The 24,972-nt window shown below is 41.0% G+C and overlaps 1 protein-coding gene across 1 annotated transcript in view; it reads right to left on the reverse strand.

Moving 5' to 3' along the window:
* Positions 1–428: 428 nt before the first annotated feature.
* The window catches only part of SCN2B (sodium voltage-gated channel beta subunit 2), an 84,313-nt gene continuing 59,769 nt past the window's right edge, over positions 429–24,972 (reverse strand). The window contains exons 3-5 of the mRNA XM_053691288.1: positions 21,735–21,945; positions 20,843–21,039; positions 429–2,247 (exon numbers count right to left, since the gene is read on the reverse strand). Of these exons, the coding sequence (XP_053547263.1) occupies positions 2,224–2,247; positions 20,843–21,039; positions 21,735–21,945 (432 nt within the window). The 3' untranslated portion in view covers positions 429–2,223. The remainder of the gene's footprint in view (positions 2,248–20,842; positions 21,040–21,734; positions 21,946–24,972) is intronic.

A 24,972-nucleotide genomic window follows, 5' to 3' on the forward strand; every position in this document is an offset into this window, starting at 1 on the left:
TGTATTGTATTTACTTGTTGCAAATATATTCTTTACCTATATTTTGTCATTTTAAATTTGCTTCTTGAAGCCAAAACCTATACTGAAGATTTCACTACTGCAGTATTGACCATAAAAAGTTATTTAAATAAGAGGTAGCATAAGAAATGAACCTTCAATTCAGTGGTGGGAGAGAGAGTCCGGCCCATTCCTCCCACAGCTTTGAATACAATTAACTCTTTTCAGCTGCTTGCCTGAGCGCATGGTCCCTTTAAGGGAAATAGTGAAGGTATCAGGTGGAAAAGTAGGTCCAATGAGATGGTCATTATTATAGAGGTATCTGTAATTGTGTAATTGAGGTTGGAGGGCGAATAAGGTGTTCAGGATGAGTATCTGTGGTGTATGTTGAGGGCGACAGATGAGGTTTTATAGGTATACAGCACACAGAGTCTTTTTCAATAATATTTTCTTTATTTACCATCTGTATCAGCAGAAACCAAACTAAAGAAATGTATTATGTCCTCTCATTTCCCCATTTTAAGGCAGTCATCTTTGTACCTCTTTCTTTCCATTTACATGAAAACCCGTATAACCCCTGCTTAGTGCATGCAGTAAATATATACACAGAAAATAATTAAAGGGACACTAAACCCAAAATTTTTCTTTCATGATTCAGAAAGAGAATACAAATTTAAACAACAATCCAATTTACTTCTATTATTTATTTTGCTTAATTTTTTAGATATCCTCAGTTGAAGAAAAAGCAATGCACATGGGTGAGCCAATCACATGAGGCTTCTAAGTGCAGCAACCAATCAACAGATACTGAGCCTATCTAGATATGCTTTTCAGCAAAGAATATCAAGAGAATAAAACAAATTAGATAATAGAAGTAAATTAGAAAGTTGTTTAAAATTGCTTGCTCTTTCTATATCATGAAAGAAAAAAAATGGGTTTCATGTCCCTTTAAAATGGAATTGTAATGTCTAAAGTCCACTTTTTGAAGAGTATTAAATAGTTTACATTATAATAATATAGTTTTTTATAAACCTTATCAGTCTCAAATGACCAAACTAGCATGATATATACAGATTTATCAATTTTTATAAGAATCCAGAACAACAAACATAGCAGTTTCACTTGAATAAGACAAATCTTGGTGCAAAAATGAATAAATACTGTCTTCAGAAAAGGTGTATTGTAAAAGAGCACTGGCAGTGAAAGTGTTAAAGAGCTCGATCTGTCAGCGTTACATACACAGGAGAGGGACTCACATGCACACACGTTGTCTTTCTCTCTAAACCATACACATGCACAGACAAGTTGCTTTGTTAGTCTGTCATACACAAAGTAGAGATTTGGGGGCCGATTTATCAAGCGCCGTATGGAGCTTGATGAACCGTTTCGATGCGAGCCTTAAGGCTCCCGGAAATAGACGTTATGAAGCAGCGGTCTCTCCATAACTTGTCTGTCTGCTCTGAGGCCGCATACAAAAATCAACCCGATCGAATACGATCGGGTTGATTGACACCCCCTGCTAGCAGCCGATTGGCCACGAATCTGCAGGGGCGGCATTGCACCAGCAGTTCACAAGAACTGCTGGTGCAATGATAAATGCAGACAGTGTATGTTGTCGGCATTTATCGATGTGCAGCGGACATGGTACGCTACATCGTATTATGTCCGCTCGCACTATTATGTCCGCTCGCACTCAATCTGTCAGTGTAACACATGCAGGGAATTAGTTTCATCAGTCTGTCAGTGTCACACACAAAGGAGAGGGAATCTCACGTCCGTTAATGTCTCTCTCACACACATACACAGGGAAAAGGGGCCCCTTCACTTTGTCAGTATCTCAAATACAAACATATACATATAGGAGAGGGTCTCTTTTACTGAGCCAGTAACACACACATACAGGGATGAGCTTCTCTATTACCCTGTCAGTAACACACACGAGAGTCTACCTTACTCTGCCAGTAACACACATACAGAAGAGGGTCTTCCTAACGCTACCGGTAACACACATATACATAGAATAGAGGGTCTCTCTTACAATACCAGTAACACACACAAACAAAGGAGAAAGGCTCTCACACAGAAGATGAGCTCCCTAAAAATACACTTATGAAGTTCTGAGTCAAATAAACACTGATTATTGATATCAGAATATAATTATAATAGAAGCATTATCGTGTTTCAGGAACAGCAGCAGATTATTAGCTTCTGAAGTCAAACAATGCGTCATGGAACCTCAGGAATGGAGGCCTGTGGTACAAAAAAGTGAGAGTGTGCAATTAATAGAAGAGAAGAATAAGACAGGAGACATTTAGGAAAAGGAAGAAATAGAGAGAAATAAGTCATATGTAGGAGAACTAAAGATAACGAGAAGATCAGTCACATTTTTAAGTTATACATCTATTTATTTATTCATTTGTAAAGCGGCAAGTCAAAAGCCATCTATATGTTTACTAAATTAATTAGACATTTAAAAAAATGAAACAGGGACTGGGTGTTTTGGTAGAGTTTAGATGGTGTTGGTTTATGACTGGGTTCTTTGGAGGTATGGTGGGCAGTGGGCGTGGCTAGGTGGTTCAGGTGATGGACTACAGCATCTATGGGTGGGTTTACACTATTTCCTGTTCACCCTTCCCTTTCTTTCATGATTCAGATAGAGCATGAAATTTTAAGCAACTTTCTAATTTACTCCTATTATCAATTTTTCTTCATTCTCTTGCTATCTTTATTTTAAAAGCCGGAATGTAAATCTTAGCAGCCAGTCCATTTTAGGTTCAGCACCATGGATAGTGCTTGCTTATTGGAGGCTTACATTTACCCACCAATAAGCAAGCATAACCCAGGTTCTCAACCAAAAATGGGCCGGCTCCTATGCATCACCTTCCTGCTTTTTAAATAAAGATAGCAAGAGAACAAAGAAAAATTGATAATAGGAATAAATGAGAAAGTTGCTTAAAACTGCATGCTCTATCTGAATCATGAAAGAAAAAATTTGGGTTTAGTGTCCCTTTAATCTGAGAATTCAATAAGGTAGGGAAAGTAGCAAGATACATCAGGACAGAGCTCACAATCATCCAAAATGTTGGAACCCCTACATATGAATGTTTATAACTGTTTATGTCTATTCAACAAATTCATTAAAAGTCTCACTGCACCAACCTCTTATGCTGTATGGTATCTGTAATTTACCCATTCAAATTTAACAAACAAAATAAATTACAGGCGAGGCCTGTAAAAATCTTAAGCGATAGAATAAAAGAGGTTTTATTTCAAAATCTGTTTGGTAGCATAGAAGTGAAGATAGTATATAGATTATTGCTTTTGATAAAAAAAGGACCAACTAAAACCCCACTTCCAGTAACATACAAATCAGTTATTGCCCCTCTTTGATTGCCAGTAACACATGTAAACAATATAGAGATTTGACCCCCTTGACTGCTCCTCACTTTTTCTGCTCCATATTTGTAATACATTGAGGCATAGGAGATATCATACATTTAACACTCATGTACTTTAAACAAAACAGACATTTAAGTAGTGGCCAGTATTTTACTGAACAGCCTGCTAAAATACTGGACTGTCCGGGTTGATTACTGGACACCTGGCAACCCCAGCCATGACCCTTTCAACACAATGGACAATAGATCCACATGGTGGGTCTTTAAAGGGAAAAATCAAAACCTGTAACCTAGGTTCCCAAAATGCTGCAGATTGTCTAAACCAGCTAATTTATTTGCAGCATTTGCAGGTCACAGACTTTGCTTTTTGGCCTCTCTAGGGTGTGTGGGACAAAGCACATATTTACCCCAAAACAAGAGGTGTTAATGTGCTTTTAAACACACTTGTGCTTTTCACAGAGACGATCCTTTCTACACTGTATCAGTCTGGACCCATCTATTGCTCATTCATAGGAGAATTGCTAGGTGTATAAGACCTTGTCTGGGTTCAGTTCTCTCTGCATTTATCATTGCACCAGCAGTTCTGTTGAACTCCTGGTGCAATGCCGCCCCCTACAGATTTGCGGCCAATCGGCCGCTAGCAGGGGGTATCAATCAACCCGATCGTATTCAATCGGGTTGATTTCTGTCCGCCGCCTCAGAGCAGGCGGACAGGCTATGGAGCAGCGGTCATAACTTCTGTTTCAGGCTCGCCGGAAACACGGGGCATCAAGCTCCGTACGGACTTGATAAATATAGCTCTTAGGCCCTTCGTGCTTAAAGGGACACTACGTTGGCATCAGTTAGATTTTAAGTTTATTTACGGTGTGCATACTTATATAGTTAATAGTTTTAGATTTTATCACATATATTAGTTTTTCATTTCCAAACTCTTACTTCATTTTAAATATTTAATAATCTGTTATTTATGTCAGTTTTCAGAGGGGCCTGGAAAGTATCTGATTTACTTTCTTTTGACTTACTCTATATAAGAAGATTTGTTTTACACCATTTATTTTCCCAAGTGTTCCTTCAGAAACAGAACAGAACCCTGGCATAAACAGAGGGATAGCTGTCCATAGAAATACAAAGGACGGTAAACAGATTTAAATAACCTTGTAATATTTATTGTAGGCATTGGACCATGCTTTGTCTAGAGCAACCTCTGCTTATTATTCTGAAACATTAAATCCCCCTGTTTGGAGCAGATGTTGCTTATATTATGTTATTATTCACTGTTTGTATTTAATTCCTCTCAGCATACAACCCACTGGATTTAGTAAAACTGAAATATTCTCTCCAAGTCCAATGTTTTTTGAGGCCGCAGTTCATTAACCCCTTAAAAGGACATTAAACCCATTTTTTTTTCTTTTTCGATTCAGATAGAGCATGTAATTTTAAGCAACTTTCTAATTTACTCGTATTATCAAATTTTCTTCGTTCTCTTGCTATTTTTATTTAAAAAGCAGGAATGTAAATCTTAAAAGCCAGCCCATTTTAGGTTCAGCACCATGAATAGCACTTGCCTATTGGTGACTGACATTTAGCCACCAATAAGCAAGAATAACCCAGGTTCTCAACCAAAAATGGGCCGGCTCCTATGCATCACAATCCTGCTTTTTAAATAAAGATCGCAAGAAAATGAAGAAAAAATTGATAATAGGAGTAAATTAGAAAGTTGCTTAAAATTGCATGCTCTATCTGAATCATGAAAGAAAAAAATTGGGTTTAGTGTCCCTTTAAGGACACAGCTTCAGTTTGCTTAATTTTTCCATGACGGAATAATTTTGTGATTGGTCATTAAGGGGTTAAAGCTAACTGATCTGTCTATACTTAGTGAACTGGCTGTTCTAGTCCTAGTTAACCCCTTAGTGACCAGACCATTTCTCAATTTTCTTACCCTTAAAGTGAATGTCAACTTTCATGATAAAGTACCTGTTTTTTTTTAAAAAATATTAAAAACAGGGGCACTTTCATTCATGATAGTTTACATTGCACCGGATTTTACAAATACCTTTTTCTCCTGAAACACCGGATCGCCGATTCCCCGCCTGTAGGTCCTCTGTACTTTATCAGCAATGACATAACCGGTTTCCTCCAATCATAGCTTCCCTCCCCAGGAGCGTCCATCTGGTCAGGCCACTCCGTGATTGGAGGAAGCAGGTTTCGTCATTGCTGTGTAAGTATAGCAGGAAGAAACAGGCGAGGGATCTGTGATCCGGCGTTTCAGGAGAAGGTAAGTATTTGTAAAATCCGGTGCATGAATGAAAGTGCCCCTGTTTTTAATAGTTTTTTTAAAAACCGGGCACTTTATCATGAAAGTTGACATTCACTTTAAGGACCAGGGCCATTTTTACCATTTTGCAGTGTTTGTGTTTAGCTGTAATTTTCCTCTTACTCATTTATTGTACCCACACATATTATATACCGTTTTTCTCACCAATTAATGGACTTTCTAAAGATACCATTACTTTTATCATATTGTATAATTTACTATAAAAAAAATGATGAAAAAATTGAGGAAAAAAAAAACACTTTTCTCCAACATAGGTGTGTCCGGTCCACGGCGTCATCCTTACTTGTGGGATATTCTCTTCCCCAACAGGAAATGGCAAAGAGCCCAGCAAAGCTGGTCACATGATCCCTCCTAGGCTCCGCCTACCCCAGTCATTCTCTTTGCCGTTGTACAGGCAACATCTCCACGGAGATGGCTTAGAGTTTTTTAGTGTTTAACTGTAGTTTTTCATTATTCAATCAAGAGTTTGTTATTTTCAAATAGTGCTGGTACGTACTATTTACTCAGAAACAGAAAAGAGATGAAGAATTCTGTTTGTATGAGGAAAATGATTTTAGCAACCGTAACTAAAATCCATGGCTGTTCCACACAGGACTGTTGAGAGCAATTAACTTCAGTTGGGGGAACAGTTTGCAGTCCTTTGCTGCTTGAGGTATGACACATTCTAACAAGACGATGTAATGCTGGAAGCTGTCATTTTCCCTATGGGATCCGGTAAGCCATGTTTATTACGATTGTAAATAAGGGCTTCACAAGGGCTTATTTAGACTGTAGACTTTTTTTGGGCTAAATCGATTGATATTAACACTTATTTAGCCTTGAGGAATCATTTATTCTGGGTATTTTGATATAATAATATCGGCAGGCACTGTTTTAGACACCTTATTCTTTAGGGGCTTTCCCAAAGCATAGGCAGAGTCTCATTTTCGCGCCGGTGTTGCGCACTTGTTTTTGAGAGGCATGGCATGCAGTCGCATGTGAGAGGAGCTCTGATACTTATAAAAGACTTCTGAAGGCGTCATTTGGTATCGTATTCCCCTTTGGGTTTGGTTGGGTCTCAGCAAAGCAGATACCAGGGACTGTAAAGGGGTTAAAGCTTAAAACGGCTCCGGTTCCGTTATTTTAAGGGTTAAAGCTTCCAAAATTGGTGTGCAATATTTTCAAGGCTTTAAGACACTGTGGTGAAAGTTTGGTGAATTTTGAACAATTCCTTCATGTTTTTTCGCAATTGCAGTAATAAAGTGTGTTCAGTTTAAAATTTAAAGTGACAGTAACGGTTTTATTTCAAAACGTTTTTTGTACTTTCTTATCAAGTTTACGCCTGTTTAACATGTCTGAACTACCAGATAGACTGTGTTCTGAATGTGGGGAAGCCAGAATCCCTATTCATTTAAATAAATGTGATTTATGTGATAATGACAATGATGCCCAAGATGATTCCTCAAGTGAGGGGAGTAAGCATGGTACTGCATCATTCCCTCCTTCGTCTACACGAGTCTTGCCCACTCAGGAGGCCCCTAGTACATCTAGCGCGCCAATACTCCTTACTATGCAACAATTAACGGCTGTAATGGATAATTCTGTCAAAAACATTTTAGCCAAAATGAACCCTTGTCAGCGTAAGCGTGGATGCTCTGTTTTAGTTACTGAAGAGCATGACGACGCTGATATTAATATCTCTGAAGGGCCCCTAACACAATCGGAGGGGGCCAGGGAGGTTTTGTCTGAGGGAGAAATTACTGATTTAGGGAACATTTCTCAGCAGGCTGAATCTGATGTGATTACATTTAAATTTAAATTGGAACATCTCCGCATTTTGCTTAAGGAGGTATTATCCACTCTGGATGATTGTGAAAATTTGGTCATCCCAGAGAAACTATGTAAAATGGACAAGTTCCTAGAGGTGCCGGGGCTCCCAGAAGCTTTTCCTATACCCAAGCGGGTGGCGGACATTGTTAATAAAGAATGGGAGAGGCCCGGTATTCCTTTCGTCCCTCCCCCCATATTTAAAAAATTGTTTCCTATGGTCGACCCCAGAAAGGACTTATGGCAGTCAGTCCCCAAGGTCGAGGGAGCGGTTTCTACTTTAAACAAACGCACCACTATTCCCATAGAGGATAGTTGTGCTTTCAAAGATCCTATGGATAAAAAATTAGAAGGTTTGCCTAAAAAGATGTTTGTTCAGCAGGGTTACCTTCTACAACCCATTTCATGCATTGTCCCTGTCACTACAGCCGCATATTTCTGGTTTGATGAACTGATTAAGGTGCTCGATAGTGACTCTCCTCCTTATGAGGAGATTATGGACAGAATCAATGCTCTCAAATTGGCTAATTCTTTCACTCTAGACGCCTCTTTGCAATTGGCTAAGTTAGCGGCTAAGAATTCTGGGTTTGCTATTGTGGCGCGCAGAGCGCTTTGGTTGAAATCTTGGTCGGCTGATGCGTCTTCCAAGAACAAGCTACTAAACATTCCTTTCAAGGGGAAAACGCTGTTTGGTCCTGACTTGAAAGAGATTATCTCTGATATCACTGGGGGTAAGGGCCACGCCCTTCCTCAGGATCGGCCTTTCAAGGCAAAAAATAGACCTAATTTTCGTCCCTTTCGTAAAAACGGACCAGCCCAAGGTGCTACGTCCTCTAAGCAAGAGGGTAATACTTCTCAGGCCAAGCCAGCTTGGAGACCAATGCAAGGCTGGAACAAGGGAAAGCAGGCCAAGAAACCTGCCACTGCTACCAAGACAGCATGAAATATTGGCCCCCGATCCGGGACCGGATCTGGTGGGGGGCAGACTCTCTCTCTTCGCTCAGGCTTGGGCAAGAGATGTTCTGGATCCTTGGGCGCTAGAAATAGTCTCCCAGGGTTATCTTCTGGAATTCAAGGGACTTCCCCCAAGGGGGAGGTTCCACTGGTCTCAGTTGTCTTCAGACCACATAAAAAGACAGGCGTTCTTACATTGTGTAGAAGACCTGTTAAAAATGGGAGTGATTCATCCTGTTCCATTAAGAGAACAAGGGATGGGGTTCTACTCCAATCTGTTCATAGTTCCCAAAAAAGAGGGAACGTTCAGACCAATCCTAGATCTCAAGATCTTAAACAAATTTCTCAAGGTCCCATCGTTCAAGATGGAAACCATTCGAACTATCCTTCCTTCCATCCAGGAAGGTCAATTCATGACCACGGTGGATTTAAAGGATGCGTATCTACATATTCCTATCCACAAGGAACATCATCGGTTCCTAAGGTTTGCATTCCTGGACAAACATTACCAGTTCGTGGCGCTTCCTTTCGGATTAGCCACTGCTCCAAGGATTTTCACAAAGGTACTAGGGTCCCTTCTAGCGGTGCTAAGACCAAGGGGCATTGCAGTAGTACCTTACCTGGACGACATCCTGATTCAAGCGTCGTCCCTCCCTCGAGCAAAGGCTCACACGGACATCGTCCTGGCCTTTCTCAGATCTCACGGCTGGAAAGTGAACGTGGAAAAGAGTTCTCTATCCCCGTCAACAAGGGTTCCCTTCTTGGGAACAATTATAGATTCCTCAGAAATGAGGATTTTTCTAACAGAGGCCAGAATAACAAAGCTTCTGGACTCTTGTCGGATTCTTCATTCCGTTCCTCTTCCTTCCGTAGCTCAGTGCATGGAAGTGATCGGGTTGATGGTAGCGGCAATGGACATAGTTCCTTTTGCGCGCATTCATCTAAGACCATTACAACTGTGCATGCTCAGTCAGTGGAATGGGGACTATACAGACTTGTCTCCAAAGATACAAGTAAATCAGAGGACCAGAGACTCACTCCGTTGGTGGCTGTCCCTGGACAACCTGTCACAAGGGATGACATTCCGCAGACCAGAGTGGGTCATTGTCACGACCGACGCCAGTCTGACGGGCTGGGGCGCGGTCTGGGGATCCCTGAAAGCTCAGGGTCTTTGGTCTCGGGAAGAATCTCTTCTACCGATAAATATTCTGGAACTGAGAGCGATATTCAATGCTCTCAAGGCTTGGCCTCAGCTAGCAAGGACCAAGTTCATACGATTTCAATCAGACAACATGACGACTGTTGCGTACATCAACCATCAGGGGGGGAACAAGGAGTTCCCTAGCGATGGAGGAAGTGACCAAGATTATTCTATGGGCGGAGTCTCACTCCTGCCACCTGTCTGCTATCCACATCCCGGGAGTGGAAAATTGGGAAGCGGATTTTCTGAGTCGTCAGACATTGCATCCGGGGGAGTGGGAACTCCATCCGGAAATCTTTGCCCTAGTCACTCAGCTGTGGGGCATTCCAGACATGGATCTGATGGCCTCTCGTCAGAACTTCAAAGTTCCCTGTTACGGGTCCAGATCCAGGGATCCCAAGGCGGCTCTAGTGGATGCACTAGTAGCACCTTGGACCTTCAAACTAGCTTATGTGTTTCCGCCGTTTCCTCTCATTCCCAGGCTGGTAGCCAGGATCAATCAGGAGAGGGCGTCGGTGATCTTGATAGCTCCTGCGTGGCCACGCAGGACTTGGTATGCAGATCTGGTGAATATGTCATCGGCTCCACCTTGGAAGCTACCTTTGAGACGAGACCTTCTTGTTCAGGGTCCGTTCGAACATCCGAATCTGGTTTCACTCCAGCTGACTGCCTGGAGATTGAACGCTTGATTTTATCGAAGCGAGGTTTCTCAGATTCTGTTATCGATACTCTTGTTCAGGCCAGAAAGCCTGTAACTAGAAAGATTTACCACAAAATTTGGAAAAAATATATCTGTTGGTGTGAATCTAAAGGATTCCCTTGGGACAAGGTTAAGATTCCTAGGATTCTATCCTTCCTTCAAGAAGGATTGGAAAAAGGATTATCGGCAAGTTCCCTGAAGGGACAGATTTCTGCCTTGTCGGTGTTACTTCACAAAAAGCTGGCAGCTGTGCCAGATGTTCAAGCCTTTGTTCAGGCTTTGGTTAGAATTAAGCCTGTTTACAAACCTTTGACTCCTCCTTGGAGTCTCAATTTAGTTCTTTCAGTTCTTCAGGGGGTTCCGTTTGAACCCTTACATTCCGTTGATATTAAGTTATTATCTTGGAAAGTTTTGTTTTTAGTTGCAATTTCTTCTGCTAGAAGAGTTTCAGAATTATCTGCTCTGCAGTGTTCCCCTCCTTATCTGGTGTTCCATGCAGATAAGGTGGTTTTACGTACTAAACCTGGTTTTCTTCCGAAAGTTGTTTCTAACAAAAACATTAACCAGGAGATTATCGTGCCTTCTCTGTGTCCGAAACCAGTTTCAAAGAAGGAACGTTTGTTGCACAATTTGGATGTTGTTCGCGCTCTAAAATTCTATTTAGATGCTACAAAGGATTTTAGACAAACATCTTCCTTGTTTGTTGTTTATTCAGGTAAAAGGAGAGGTCAAAAAGCAACTTCTACCTCTCTCTCTTTTTGGATTAAAAGCATCATCAGATTGGCTTACGAGACTGCCGGACGGCAGCCTCCCGAAAGAATCACAGCTCATTCCACTAGGGCTGTGGCTTCCACATGGGCCTTCAAGAACGAGGCTTCTGTTGATCAGATATGTAGGGCAGCGACTTGGTCTTCACTGCACACTTTTACCAAATTTTACAAGTTTGATACTTTTGCTTCTTCTGAGGCTATTTTTGGGAGAAAGGTTTTGCAAGCCGTGGTGCCTTCCATTTAGGTGACCTGATTTGCTCCCTCCCTTCATCCGTGTCCTAAAGCTTTGGTATTGGTTCCCACAAGTAAGGATGACGCCGTGGACCGGACACACCTATGTTGGAGAAAACAGAATTTATGTTTACCTGATAAATTTCTTTCTCCAACGGTGTGTCCGGTCCACGGCCCGCCCTGGTTTTTTTAATCAGGTCTGATAATTTATTTTCTTTAACTACAGTCACCACGGTACCATATGGTTTCTCCTATGCTAATATTCCTCCTTAACGTCGGTCGAATGACTGGGGTAGGCGGAGCCTAGGAGGGATCATGTGACCAGCTTTGCTGGGCTCTTTGCCATTTCCTGTTGGGGAAGAGAATATCCCACAAGTAAGGATGACGCCGTGGACCGGACACACCGTTGGAGAAAGAAATTTATCAGGTAAACATAAATTCTGTTTTTCTAACTTTGACCCCCAAAATCTGTTACACATCTACAACCACCAAAATACACCCATGCTAATTTGTTTCAAAATTTTGTCCTGAGTTTAGAAATACCCAATGTTTACATGTTCTATGCTATGCAGTTATAGGGCAATAAGTACAAGTAGCACTTTGCAATTTCCGAACCATTTTTTTTTCTCAAATTAGCCATAGTTACATTGTAACACTGATATCTGTCAGGAATCCCTGAATAACCCTTCACTTGTATACATTATATTTCTTTTTATTAGACAACCCAAAGTATTTATCTAGGCCCATTTTGGTATATTTCATGCCACCATTTCACTGCCAAATGCAATCAAAAACTTTTTCACAAACTTTAGGTTTCTCACTGAAATTACAGCTTGTGCAATTATGGCACACATGGTTGTAAATGCTTCTCTGGGATCCCCTTTGTTTGTTTAGAAATAGCAGACATATAAGGCTTTGGCATTACTTTTTGGTAATTAGAAGGCCACTAAATGCTGCTGCGCACCACACTTGTATTATGCCCAGCAGTGAAGGAGTTAATTAGGTAGCTTGTAGGGAGCTTGTAGAGTTAATTTTAGCTTAAGTGTAGTGTAGTAAACAATCCAAAGTATTGATCTAGGCCCATTTTGGCATATTTCATGCCACCATTTCACCAGCAAATGCGATCATATAAAAAAAAATGTTCACTTTTTCACTAACTTTAGGTTTCTTACTGAAATTATTTACAAACAGCTTGTGCAATTATGGCACAAATGGTTGTATGGCTTTGGCGTTGCTTTTTGTTAATTAGAAGGCCGCTAAATAATACTGCGCACCACATTTGTATTATGCCCAGGACTTAAGGGGTTAATTAGGTATCTTGTAGGGTTCATTTTAGCTTTAGTGTAGAGATCAGCCTCCCACCTGACACATCCTACCCCCTAATCCCTCCATGACCCCCCTCAAACACCTCTCTTTCCTCCCTTACCTCACAATTGTCACCGCCATCTTAAGTACTGGCAGAAAGTCTGCCAGTACTAAATGAAAAAGTATATATATATATTGATTCTGCAGTGTTGGATCCCCCTTTAGCCCCCAACCCCCCTGATCCCCCCCATACAGTTCTCTAACCCTCCCCCCTCTACCTATTTCCCGCCATCTTGGGTACTGGTAGCTGTCTGCCAGTACCCAGTTTGCCAAAAAAAGTGTTTTTTTAATTTTTTTATATATAATAAAACATTTTCTGTAGTGTAGCTGCCCCCTCTCAATACCCTCCCCCTCCCAGATCCCTTGCCCAACATTTATTCCCCCCCTCTCTCTCCCTCGTTACATACATTTACAATCCATTAATGTAAATGTGGCCCTCTCTGCATTGGTGGGTAAAAAAGGATATTGCAGTGATGCCTCAATATTGAGGTATCACTGCAATACCCTGAAAGCACCTGGAAGCGATCACCATCGCTTCCAGCACTTGAAACCCCAGAGGACGTGTCAGGCACATTCTTGGTCCTTAACTGTATTTCTTCTATAAAGGTAAGACGAGTCCACGGATTCATCCTTTACTTGTGGGATATTATCCTTCCCTACAGGGCAGGTAGGGCCACAGCAGGGCTGTGGCAAGGTGCTGAGTTTTTCTTTTCTTACGGATTTGGGCCTATTTTCGATCCGGTTTGGACATTAAGGGGTTAATTGCTAAAAAAAAAATTGTGGTGCAATCTTAACTACCTATTGTGTGTCTACATACAAAATTTTGAAAAATTTGGTACATATTTAGGCTGTTTTGAAGAATGTGTATGCTTTTTTTCTCTTAAAGGCACAGTACCGTTTTTTAAGATTGTTATTTTTTTCACTAAATAAAGTGTTTTCATGCTTGTTTGTAGTCATTACTAGCCTGTTCAACATGTCTGACATTGAGGAAAGTCAATTGAGGAAAGTTAATGTGTTTAGAAGCCATTGTGGAACCTCCACTTAGAATGTGTCCCTCATGCACTGAAAAGTCAATACATTGTAAAGAACATATTTTAGCTACTAAAAGTATGTCGCAGGATGATTCTCAGTCAGAAGAGAATCAGGTTATACAATCTAATTCTCCCCAAGTGTCACAACCGTTAACGCCCGCACAAGCAACGCCAAGTACTTCTAGTGGGTCTAATTCTTTCACCCTGCAGGATATGGCCGCAGTTATGAATACTACCCTCCATTAGAGGATATTCTAGATAGAATTAGGGCTCTCAAGTTAGCTAATTCTTTCATTACAGATGCCGCTTTTCAATTGGCTAAATTAGCGGCGAAGAATTCAGGTTTTGCCATTGTAGCGCGCAGAGCGTTATGGCTTAAGTCCTGGTCTGCTGATGTGTCATCAAAAGCTAAGCTTTTAGCCATCCCTTTCAAGGGTAAGACCCTATTCGGGCCTGAACTGAAAGAGATCATTTCAGACATCACTGGAGGGAAAGGCCATGCCCATGAATAAGATGAGGACCAAACAAAATAATTTTCGTTCCTTTCAAAACTTCAAAGGTGGTCCCTCTTCCTCTGCTGCAAAGCAAGAGGGGAATCTTGCTCAATCCAAGTCAGTCTGGAGACCTAACCAGACTTGGAACAAGGGTAAACAGGCCAAGAAGCCTGCTGCTGCTACCAAGACAGCATGAAGGGGTAGCCCCCGATCCGGGACCGGATCTAGTAGGGGGCAGACTTTCTCTGTTCGCTCAGGCTTGAGCAAGAGATGTTCAGGACTCCTGGGCTTTAGAAATAGTAACCCAGGGGTATCTTCTAGACTTCAAAGATTCTCCCCCAAGGGGGGGATTCCATCATTCTCAATTGTCTGTAAACCAGACAAAAAGAGAGGCGTTCTTACGCTGCATAGAAGACCTATATTCTATGGGAGTGATCTGCCCAGTTCCGAATACAGAACAGGGGCAAGGGTTCCACTCCAATCTGTTTGTGGTTCCCAAAAAAGAGGGAACTTTCAGACCAATTTTGGATCTCAAGATCCTAAACAAATTCCTCAGAGTCCCATCCTTCAAGATGGAGACCATTCGGGCTATTTTGCCAATGATCCAGGAGGGTCAATATATGAACACCGTGGACTTAAAGGATGCATATCTACACATTCCTATCCACAAAGATCATCACCAGTTCCTCAGGTTCGCCTTTCTGGACAAGCATTACCAGTTTGTGGCTCTTCCCTTCGGTTTGGCCACGGCTCCCAGAATTTTCACAAAGGTGCTAGGGTCCCTTCTGGCGGTTCTAAGGCCGCGGGGCATAGCTGTGGCGCCTTATCTGGACGATATCTTAATCCAGGCGTCAACCTAACAATTAGCCAAGTCTCACACGGACATCTTGTTGGCTTTTCTAAGATCTCACGGGTGGAAGGTGAACGTACAAAAGAGTTCACTTATCCCTCTCACAAGAGTTCCATTTCTGGGAACTCTGATAGATTCGGTGGACATGAAAGGTCAGGAAATCAAAGATTTTATCCATCTGCCGAGCTCTTCATTGCATTCCTCGGCCGTCAGTGGCTCAGTGTATGGAGGTAATCGGTTTAATGGTAGCGGCAATGGACATAGTTCCGTTTGCTCGCTTGCATCTCAGACCACTGCAACTTTGCATGCTCAAACAGTGGAATGGGGATTATGCAGATTCATCTCCTCGGATAAATCTGGACCAAGAGACCAGAGACTCTCTTCTTTGGTGGTTGTCACAGGATCATCTGTCCAAGGGAATCTGTTTCCGCAGGCCAGCATAGTGACGACGGACGTCAGACTATTGGGCTGGGGTGCAGTCTGGAATTTCCTGAAAGCACAGGGATTGTGGACTCAGGAGGAGGCTCTCCTCCCGATAAATATTCTAGAACTGAGAGCGATATTCAACGCGCTTCAGGCGTGGCATCAGCTGGCGTCGGCCAGATTCATAAGATTCCAGTCGGACAATATCTCGACTGTAGCATATATCAATCATCAAGGGGGAACAAAGAGTTCTCTAGCGATGATAGAGGTTACCAAAATAATTCAATAGGCAGAGACTCACTCTTGCCATCTATCAGCAATCTATATCTTAGGAGTGGAGAACTGGGAAGCGGATTTTCTAAGTCGTCAGACTTTTCATCCGGAGGAGTGGGAACTCCATCCGGAGGTGTTTGCACAATTGATTCAGCAATGGGGCACACCAGAATTGGATCTGATGGCGTCTCGTCAGAATGCGAAACTTCCTTGTTACGGGTCCAGGTCAAGGGATCCTCAGGCAGTACTGATAGATGCTCTAGCAGTACCCTGGTCGTTCAACCTGGCTTATGTGTTTCCACCATTTCCTCTCCTTCCTCGTTTGATTGCCAGAATCAAACAGGAGAGAGCTTCTGTGATTTTGATAGCACCTGCATGGCCACGCAGGACTTGGTATGCAGACCTGGTGGACATGTCATCTCTTCCACCATGGACTCTGCCACTGAGACAGGACCTTCTGATTCAAGGTCCGTTCCAGCATCCAAATCTAGTTTCTCTGCGGCTGACTGCTTGGAGATTGAACGCTTGATTTTATCCAAGCGGGGTTTCTCTGAGTTGGTCATAGATACCTTGATTCAGGCTTGAAAGCCTGTCACCAGGAAAATTTATCACAAGATATGGCGTAAATATCTTTATTGGTGCGAATCCAAAGGCTACTCATGGAGTAAGATCAGGATTCCTAGGATTTTGTCCTTTCTCCAAGAAGGATTGGAGAAGGGGTTATCAGCTAGTTCCTTAAAGGGACAGATATCTGCTTTATCAATTCTACTGCACAAACGTCTGGCAGATGTTCCAGACGTTCAGTCGTTCTGTCAGGCTTTAGTTAGAATCAAGCCTGTGTTTAAACCTGTTGCTCCGCCTTGGAATTTGAATTTAGTTCTTAAGGTTCTTCAAGGGGTTCCGTTAAAACCTATGCATTCCATAGATATTAAGCTTCTATCTTGGAAAGTTCTGTTTTTAGTTGCTATCTCTTCGGCTCGAAGAGTTTCTGAACTATCTGCATTGCAATGCGACTCGCCTTATCTTGTTTTCCATGCTGATAAGGTGGTTTTGCGTACCAAACCTGGATTCCTTCCTAAGGTTGTTACTAATAAGAATATTAATCAGGAAATTGTTGTTCCTTCTCTGTGTCCTAATCCTTCTTCTAAGAAGGAGCGTCTGTTGCACAACTTGGACGTGGTTCGAGCTTTGAAGTTTTACTTGCAAGCGACCAAAGATTTCCGTCAAACATCTTCTTTGTTTGTTGTCTATTCTGGAAAACGTAGAGGTCAAAAAGCTACGGCTACCTCTCTTTCCTTTTGGCTGAAAAACATCATCCGTTTGGCATACGAGACTGCTGGACAGCAGCCTCCTGAAAGAATTACAGCTCACTCTACTAGAGCGGTGGCTTCCACATGGACTTTTAAAAATGATGCTTCTGTTGAACAGATTTGTAAGGCTGCGACTTGGTCTTCGCTTCATACCTTTTCCAAATTTTACAAATTTGATACCTTTGCTTCTTCAGAGGCTAATTTTGGGAGAAAAGTTCTTCAAGCAGTGGTGCCTTCTGTTTACCCTTCTGTCTTGTCCCTCCCGTTCATCCGTGTCCTGTAGCTTTGGTATTGTATCCCACAAGTAAAGAATGAATCCGTGGACTCGTCTTACCTTTATAGAAGAAAACTAAATTTATGCTTACCTGATAAATTGATTTCTTCTATGGTAAGACGAGTCCACGGCCCGCCCTGTCATTTTAAGACAGATTGTATTTTTTGATTTAAACTCAGTCACCTCTGCACCTTGTAGTTTCTCCTTTTTCTTCCTGTACCTTCGGTCGAATGACTGGGGGTGGAGCTAAGGGAGGAGCAATATAGACAGCTCTGCTGTGGTGCTCTTTGCCACTTCCTGTAGGGAAGGATAATATCCCACAAGTAAAGGATGAATCCGTGGACTCGTCTTACCATAGAAGAAATCAATTTATCAGGTAAGCATAAATTTAGTTTTTTTGTAGGATGTGCCTGACATGTCCTTGGTCGTTAAGGGGTTAAAGGGACACTGAACCCAATTTTTTTTCTTTCACGATTCAGCTAGAGCAGTGATTTTCAACCTTTTTTTTGCAGTGGCACACTTTTTTACCTTAAAAAAATCCTGCGGCACACCACCATCCCAAAATTTTACAAAATCACACATTGTAGCCTAATACAGCATACATATATCTATCTATATATATCTATATATATATATATATATCTATATATATATATATATATATATATATACACCAGCATACATATAAAGGGAGTGCAGAATTATTAGGCAAATGAGTATTTTGACCACATCATCCTCTTTATGCATGTTGTCTTACTCCAAGCTGTATAGGCTTGAAAGCCTACTACCAATTAAGCATATTAGGTGATGTGCATCTCTGTAATGAGAAGGGGTGTGGTCTAATGACATCAACACCCTATATCAGGTGTGCATAATTATTAGGCAACTTCCTTTCCTTTGGCAAAATGGGTCAAAAGAAGGACATGACAGGCTCAGAAAAGTCAAAAATAGTGAGATATCTTGCAGAGGGATGCAGCACTCTTAAAATTGCAAAGCTTCTGAAGCGTGATCATCGAACAATCAAGCGTTTCATTCAAAATAGTCAACAGGGTCGCAAGAAGCGTGTGGAAAAACCAAGGCGCAAAATAACTGCCCATGAACTGAGAAAAGTCAAGTGTGCAGCTGCCAAGATGCCACTTGCCACCAGTTTGGCCATATTTCAGAGCTGCAACATCACTGGAGTGCCCAAAAGCACAAGGTGTGCAATACTCATAGACATGGCCAAGGTAAGAAAGGCTGAAAGACGACCACCACTGAACAAGACACACAAGCTGAAACGTCAAGACTGGGCCAAGAAATATCTCAAGACTGATTTTTCTAAGGTTTTATGGACTGATGAAATGAGAGTGAGTCTTGATGGGCCAGATGGATGGGCCCGTGGCTGGATTGGTAAAGGGCAGAGAGCTCCAGTCCGACTCAGACGCCAGCAAGGTGGAGGTGGAGTACTGGTTTGGGCTGGTATCATCAAAGATGAGCTTGTGGGGCCTTTTCGGGTTGAGGATGGAGTCAAGCTCAACTCCCAGTCCTACTGCCAGTTTCTGGAAGACACCTTCTTCAAGCAGTGGTACAGGAAGAAGTCTGCATCCTTCAAGAAAAACATGATTTTCATGCAGGACAATGCTCCATCACACGCGTCCAAGTACTCCACAGCGTGGCTGGCAAGAAAGGGTATAAAAGAAGAAAATCTAATGACATGGCCTCCTTGTTCACCTGATCTGAACCCCATTGAGAACCTGTGGTCCATCATCAAATGTGAGATTTACAAGGAGGGAAAACAGTACACCTCTCTGAACAGTGTCTGGGAGGCTGTGGTTGCTGCTGCACGCAATGTTGATGGTGAACAGATCAAAACACTGACAGAATCCATGGATGGATGGCTTTTGAGTGTCCTTGCAAAGAAAGGTGGCTATATTGGTCACTGATTTGTTTTGGTTTTATTTTTGAATGTCAGAAATGTATATTTGTGAATGTTGAGATGTTATATTGGTTTCACTGGTAAAAATAAATAATTGAAATGGGTATATATTTGGTTTTTGTTAAGTTGCCTAATAATTATGCACAGTAATAGTCACCTGCACACACAGATATCCCCCTAAAATAGCTATAACTAAAAACAAACTAAAAACTACTTCCAAAACTATTCAGCTTTGATATTAATGAGTTTTTTGGGTTCATTGAGAACATGGTTGTTGTTCAATAATAAAATTAATCCTCAAAAATACAACTTGCCTAATAATTCTGCACTCCCTGTATATATATATATATATATATATATATATATATACACACACACTGTGCTGTCATGCCATGCCTCCTACAAACTATACATGACATATTGACATTCATTCACAAACAATCATAATGATTGTCTGTGAATGAATGTCAATATGTCATGGTTGTAAATGGTGCCTGATGAGCCTGTCACATACCTCCCAATATTTCAGAATTTGATAGAGGGACACCCCCACTGGCTGGAACTGTTCTGGAGGAGGAGCAAAGCTGTGGCAGCATGCATGAGGGATTGAAGTGTCCGCGGCGTGTAGAGCCGGCACTAGACACGTGTTGTGGTGGGTGGGGGTTCCTTCCAACTGTGAACACAGGTCAGGGAAGCGAGCTGCCACTGCGCTGTTACCCTCAGTCATCATCTCACTCAAAATAAAAAAAACGGCCCAGAATAAAAAACAAGCAAAATTTAAAAAAATATGTCACACTGTTGTCAGTCTGCCGCGGCACACCTGAGGATCTCTCATGGCACACTAGTGTGCCACGGCACACTGATTGAAAAACACTGAGCTAGAGCATGCGATTTTCAGCAACTTTCTAATTTAATCCTATTATCAAATTTTCTTCATTCTCTTGCTATCTTTATTTGAAAAGCAAAAATGTAAGTTTTGAAGCGGCCCATTTTTGGTTCACAACCTTGTTTGTGCTTGCTGATTGGTGGCTAAATGCACCCACCAATAAACAAGTGCTGTCCAATGTCCTAAACCAAAATTGGCTGGCTCCTTAACTTAGATGCCTTCTTTTTCAAATAAAGATAACAAGAGAACGAAGAAAAATTGATAATAGGAGTAAATTAGAACGTTGCTTAAAATGGCGTGCTCTATCTGAACCATGAAAGAAAAAATTTAGGTTTAGTATCCACCCAGTGACTTCAAGGCAAGATGGCCTTTAGTGAATATGGAGAGAGCCATCTCAACTGGAAGCCTCTGTGATTTTGCCAACCTTAGTGTGCCTTATTCTCTTTTGTTCTACTTCCTTTTACACGTTCCTTGTGCCATATCTCTCCTTCTACCACTTCCACCCACACTCTCTGTCACTGTTTGCGCGCTCACTCTCATTCTGCCTTTATTACTCTCATTACCTTATTACCAAAGTTCTTTCTAATTACAACCCTTTGTCCTATTCTCTCCCCTCAGAGCCCACATACTTTAAGTTCTCCTGGCGTGTTTCCTTCTCCATCAGTCTTTGCTTCCTCTTCTGTTTTTTGATCCTCTGAGTTGAGATTTTGCTGCTTTCTTCTTATGACACATTTAACAACAACTAATATGAGTATCACGATAGCCAAAAACCCTCCGACTGATGCACCAACCAGAACTGCAACTGTGGAGTCTCTCTCTGGAGGAACTAGAAGAAAATAAGACTATCTTAGCCCTTCAGTGTTATAGTCTCAGAACATCCCTCATTCTGTCATTGGTACAAATTCACAGGAGGGAGACTTGATCAGTCTGTCAAATCAAACACACAGGAGATAGGGACTCCTAATTCTGTCAGGAGAGGGGGCCCTCAGTCTATTAGTATCACAAATAGAAAAGGTTTTCTCATTCAGCTTAAAGGGATACTGAAACCAAATTTTTTCTTTCACGATTCAGATACAGCATGCAATTTTAAGTTACTTTCTAATTTACTCCTATTATCAATTTTTCTTCGTTCTCTTGGTATCTTTTATTGAAAAAGCAGGAATCTAAGCTTACGAGCCAGCCCATTTTTGCTTCAGCACCCTGGATTGGGCTTGCTGATTGGTGGCTGCATTTAGCCACCAATCAGCAAGCGCTACTCAGGTGCTAAACCAAAGATGGGCCGGCTTGTAAACTTCGATTCCTGCTCTTTCAATTAAAGATACCAAGAGAACGAAGAAAAATTGATAATAGGAGTAAATTAGAAAATATCTTAAAATTGCATGCTCTATCTGAATCATGAAAGTAAAAAAATTGGGTTCAGTATCCCTTTAACACACATGGGATGGACTTTCTTAGTCTGCAAGTTCTTTCACACACACAAGCGCAGGTGTTGGGCTCTCTATGTATCTCAGATATAGTTACCTTCTGTAAGCACCTCCAGATTTATTATCCCAGAACCCTTGTGCCGATCAGGGGGATTCAGTACGGTGCAGTTATAGATCCCTTTGTCTTCTAGTTGGACATCATGGATAATAATAGACAAGTCATTTTTAGTTGCATTCCCTGAAAACACCACTCGGTTTTGAAAATTATCCGGGTTTAAAAGAATAATCTTTTTGTCAAATCTTACGAGCTGTAGAGGGAGAGGAAAGAAGATTTTAAGAATTAGTGATTAGGCAAACACATTGAGAATGCATGTGCCAGAAAAAGGGTGGAGAAAGGGTGAGTAAAAATGTCTATTTGTGTGAAAGATGGGAAAATGTGATTTAAAGAGATGCAAAACGTGAGAGATAGATAAAGAATGTATAAGATGGAGAGTTTTGTGTTGCGATCTTAAGGAGAAAGTACGCTTCTAAAAGAGATGATAAAAGAGTGAAATGAAATGGATGTAGGAAGCATATGTCAACGAATGAGAAAGAGTCAGAGGATGTGGGAGAAAAGGTAGATTAAAGTCTGAAGTAGATAGTGAAGCTCTTAGAGAAAGTATGAGTTGAAGAGGCATCAAGAAAGTTCGAGTCAGAAAGATGGAGAAAATGTGAGCCAGAGATACAAATGGAGAAAGTTGAAGCTAAAGAGAATTATGGTTAAAAAATAAGTGTAAGAAATGATAAAACAGAAAGGAATGGAGAAAACAGGAGTCAGGAAATGGAGAGTCAAAAAAAAAAAGAGACAGAACACATTTAAGAGGGAACTGGTTAAAATGCCAATTATATAATTAAATTAGGATTAAAATTGATGGGTAAGGTAGCGACTGGAAGAAATAAATGTATCAAAACCATACTGAAGAGAACCAAGTACTTGATGAATTTTCCACCATATCCCTTATGTTTTACATCAGTGGAAAATATATACCAAATTCAATGGTATAGTTTAGCCCGTAAAATGTCCTGGCAAGCTATAAATGAGAGCTCTGTTAGATAGGAGAATTGTAGAAGATGCCAAGATGATATGCTTAGAAGTTCATAGTATCAATCTCTATATGAAACGGTTGCTATACCTCTGTTTTCTGGTTTACTTTTAGTGGCACAAATGGTAAATGATCATGAAACAATATCTCTTAAGATAAGAAATTGGTTTGAGATGCTCTTAGGAAAAAGCAAACACAAAATGCCTATAACTGTCACCAATTGATCAGTGACCCTCCATGAATGAGTGAAGTCTTCTTATTTATATTAAACATTTGATGAGTAAAGATTCTGTCAGACATAAAAACGCTCTCTGAAGTTACACCGGTCATCATTGTACTGGGTTAACGAACTGTAATGTACTTGAAAACTATTAACCCCTCTGTGTATTTGTTTTCTAATGTGTTAGTTGTTTTCATTAAATACTTTGAGAGTGACCAAAATGCACTTCTCTCAAGACTGAAAAATCTTTGTGAATACTTGGGTTGCTGCACTAAATCTGACCTGAATTGGCAAAAAAGATACCTGGGGTATGCTCAAAAAAAAGTTAGCAACCTTTATATCTATATTTTTGCCTCTCCGAAAACCTATAGTAGTGAGCAAATAAATAAACCATATTATTTAGGACTTTCACATTCTAAAGTGGTTTAAAACTATACTTCCTTATTGCAACTATAAATCGGTTAGAGTAAAACCAAAGATCTCTCTCTTTTTTTCTTAAATAATTACTAAATTGATTTAAAAAATGAAGTGATCTTGGAAAAAAATTAAATGTTCTAGAAACCTTGATTTCTCGTTAATATTAATGTCAAAGCAATTGTATTAAATACTTTTCTCTTGTTAAGTGTGTTCAGTCCACGGGTCATCCATTACTTATGGGATATATTCTCCATCCCAACAGGAAGTTGCAAGAGGATCACCCAAGCAGAGCTGCTATATAGCTCCTCCCCTCACATGTCATACCCAGTCATTCTCTTGCAACCCTCAACAAAGAAGGAGGTCGCGGGAGGAGTTGGAGTTTTTACTTAATTATTCTTCAATCAAAAGTTTGTTATTTTAAATGGCACCGGAGTGTGCTGTTTTTCTATCTCAGGCAGTATTTGGAGGAAGAAACTGCCTGCGTTTTCTATGATCTTAGCAGGCGTAACTAAGATCCACTGGCTGTTCTCGACATTCTGAGGAGTGGGGTAACTTCAGAACATGGGAATAGCATGCGGGGTCCCCCGCAAATGAGGTATGTGCAGTACAATATTTTCTGGGAATGGAATTGACTAAGAAAATACTGCTGTTACCCGTATGATGTAAGTACAGCCTTAAATGCAGTAGTAGTGACTGGTATCAGGCTGATGAATGTATGCACAGTAGAGTTATTTTCTAGGGACTAGAATTTGACTGAGAAAATACTGTTAATACTGAAATAATGCTTAAGCCTTATCTGCAGTGGTAGCGACTGGTTGCAGGCTTAGTGATAACTTTGCATGACATTTCAAGAAGTTTATTTTCAAAACGTTTACTGGCATGTTATTCGTTTTGTGAGGTACTTTGGTGATAAATCCTTTGGGCATGAATTTTTTTCCACATGGCTAACGTATTTTTCTGCATAGAAACCGTTATATCAGGTCTCCCACTGTAAATGAGCGGGAGGGGCCTCTTTTTAGCGCCTTGTTGCGCAGTTAAAATTCTAGCACAGTCTTCCTGCTTCTTCCTCCTTGATCCAGGACGTCTCTAGAGAGCTCAGGGGTCTTCAAAATTCATTTTTGAGGGAGGTAATCAGTCACAGCAGACCTGTGACAGTGTGTTAGACTGTGATAAAAACGTTTAATATTAATTTGATATCCGTTTTTTTTGAGTACTGAGGGGTTAATCATCCTATTGCTAATGGGTGCAATCCTCTGCTAATTAATACATTTAAAGAATTGTTGACTATAACTGAATTAGTTCTTTGTTACTCAACTGTGTTTTTTAAAAGCGCTGCAGCGTTTTTTATATTGCTTGCAAACTTATTGAAAGTATTTTCCAAGCTTGCTAGCTTCATTGCTAGTCTGTTTAAACATGTCTGTTACAGAGGAATCTGCTTGTTCATTATGTTTAAAAGCCGTTGTGGAGCCCAATAGAAATATGTGTACCAATTGTATTGATGTTACTTTGAAAAATCAATCTGTACCGATTAAAAAATTATCACCAGACAACGAGGGGGCAGTTATGCCGTCTAACTCTCCTCACGTATCAGTACCTTCGTCTCCCGCTCGGGAGGT

The sequence above is a fragment of the Bombina bombina genome, chromosome 8 (assembly GCF_027579735.1).
Source record: "Bombina bombina isolate aBomBom1 chromosome 8, aBomBom1.pri, whole genome shotgun sequence".
Lineage (NCBI taxonomy): Eukaryota > Metazoa > Chordata > Amphibia > Anura > Bombinatoridae > Bombina > Bombina bombina.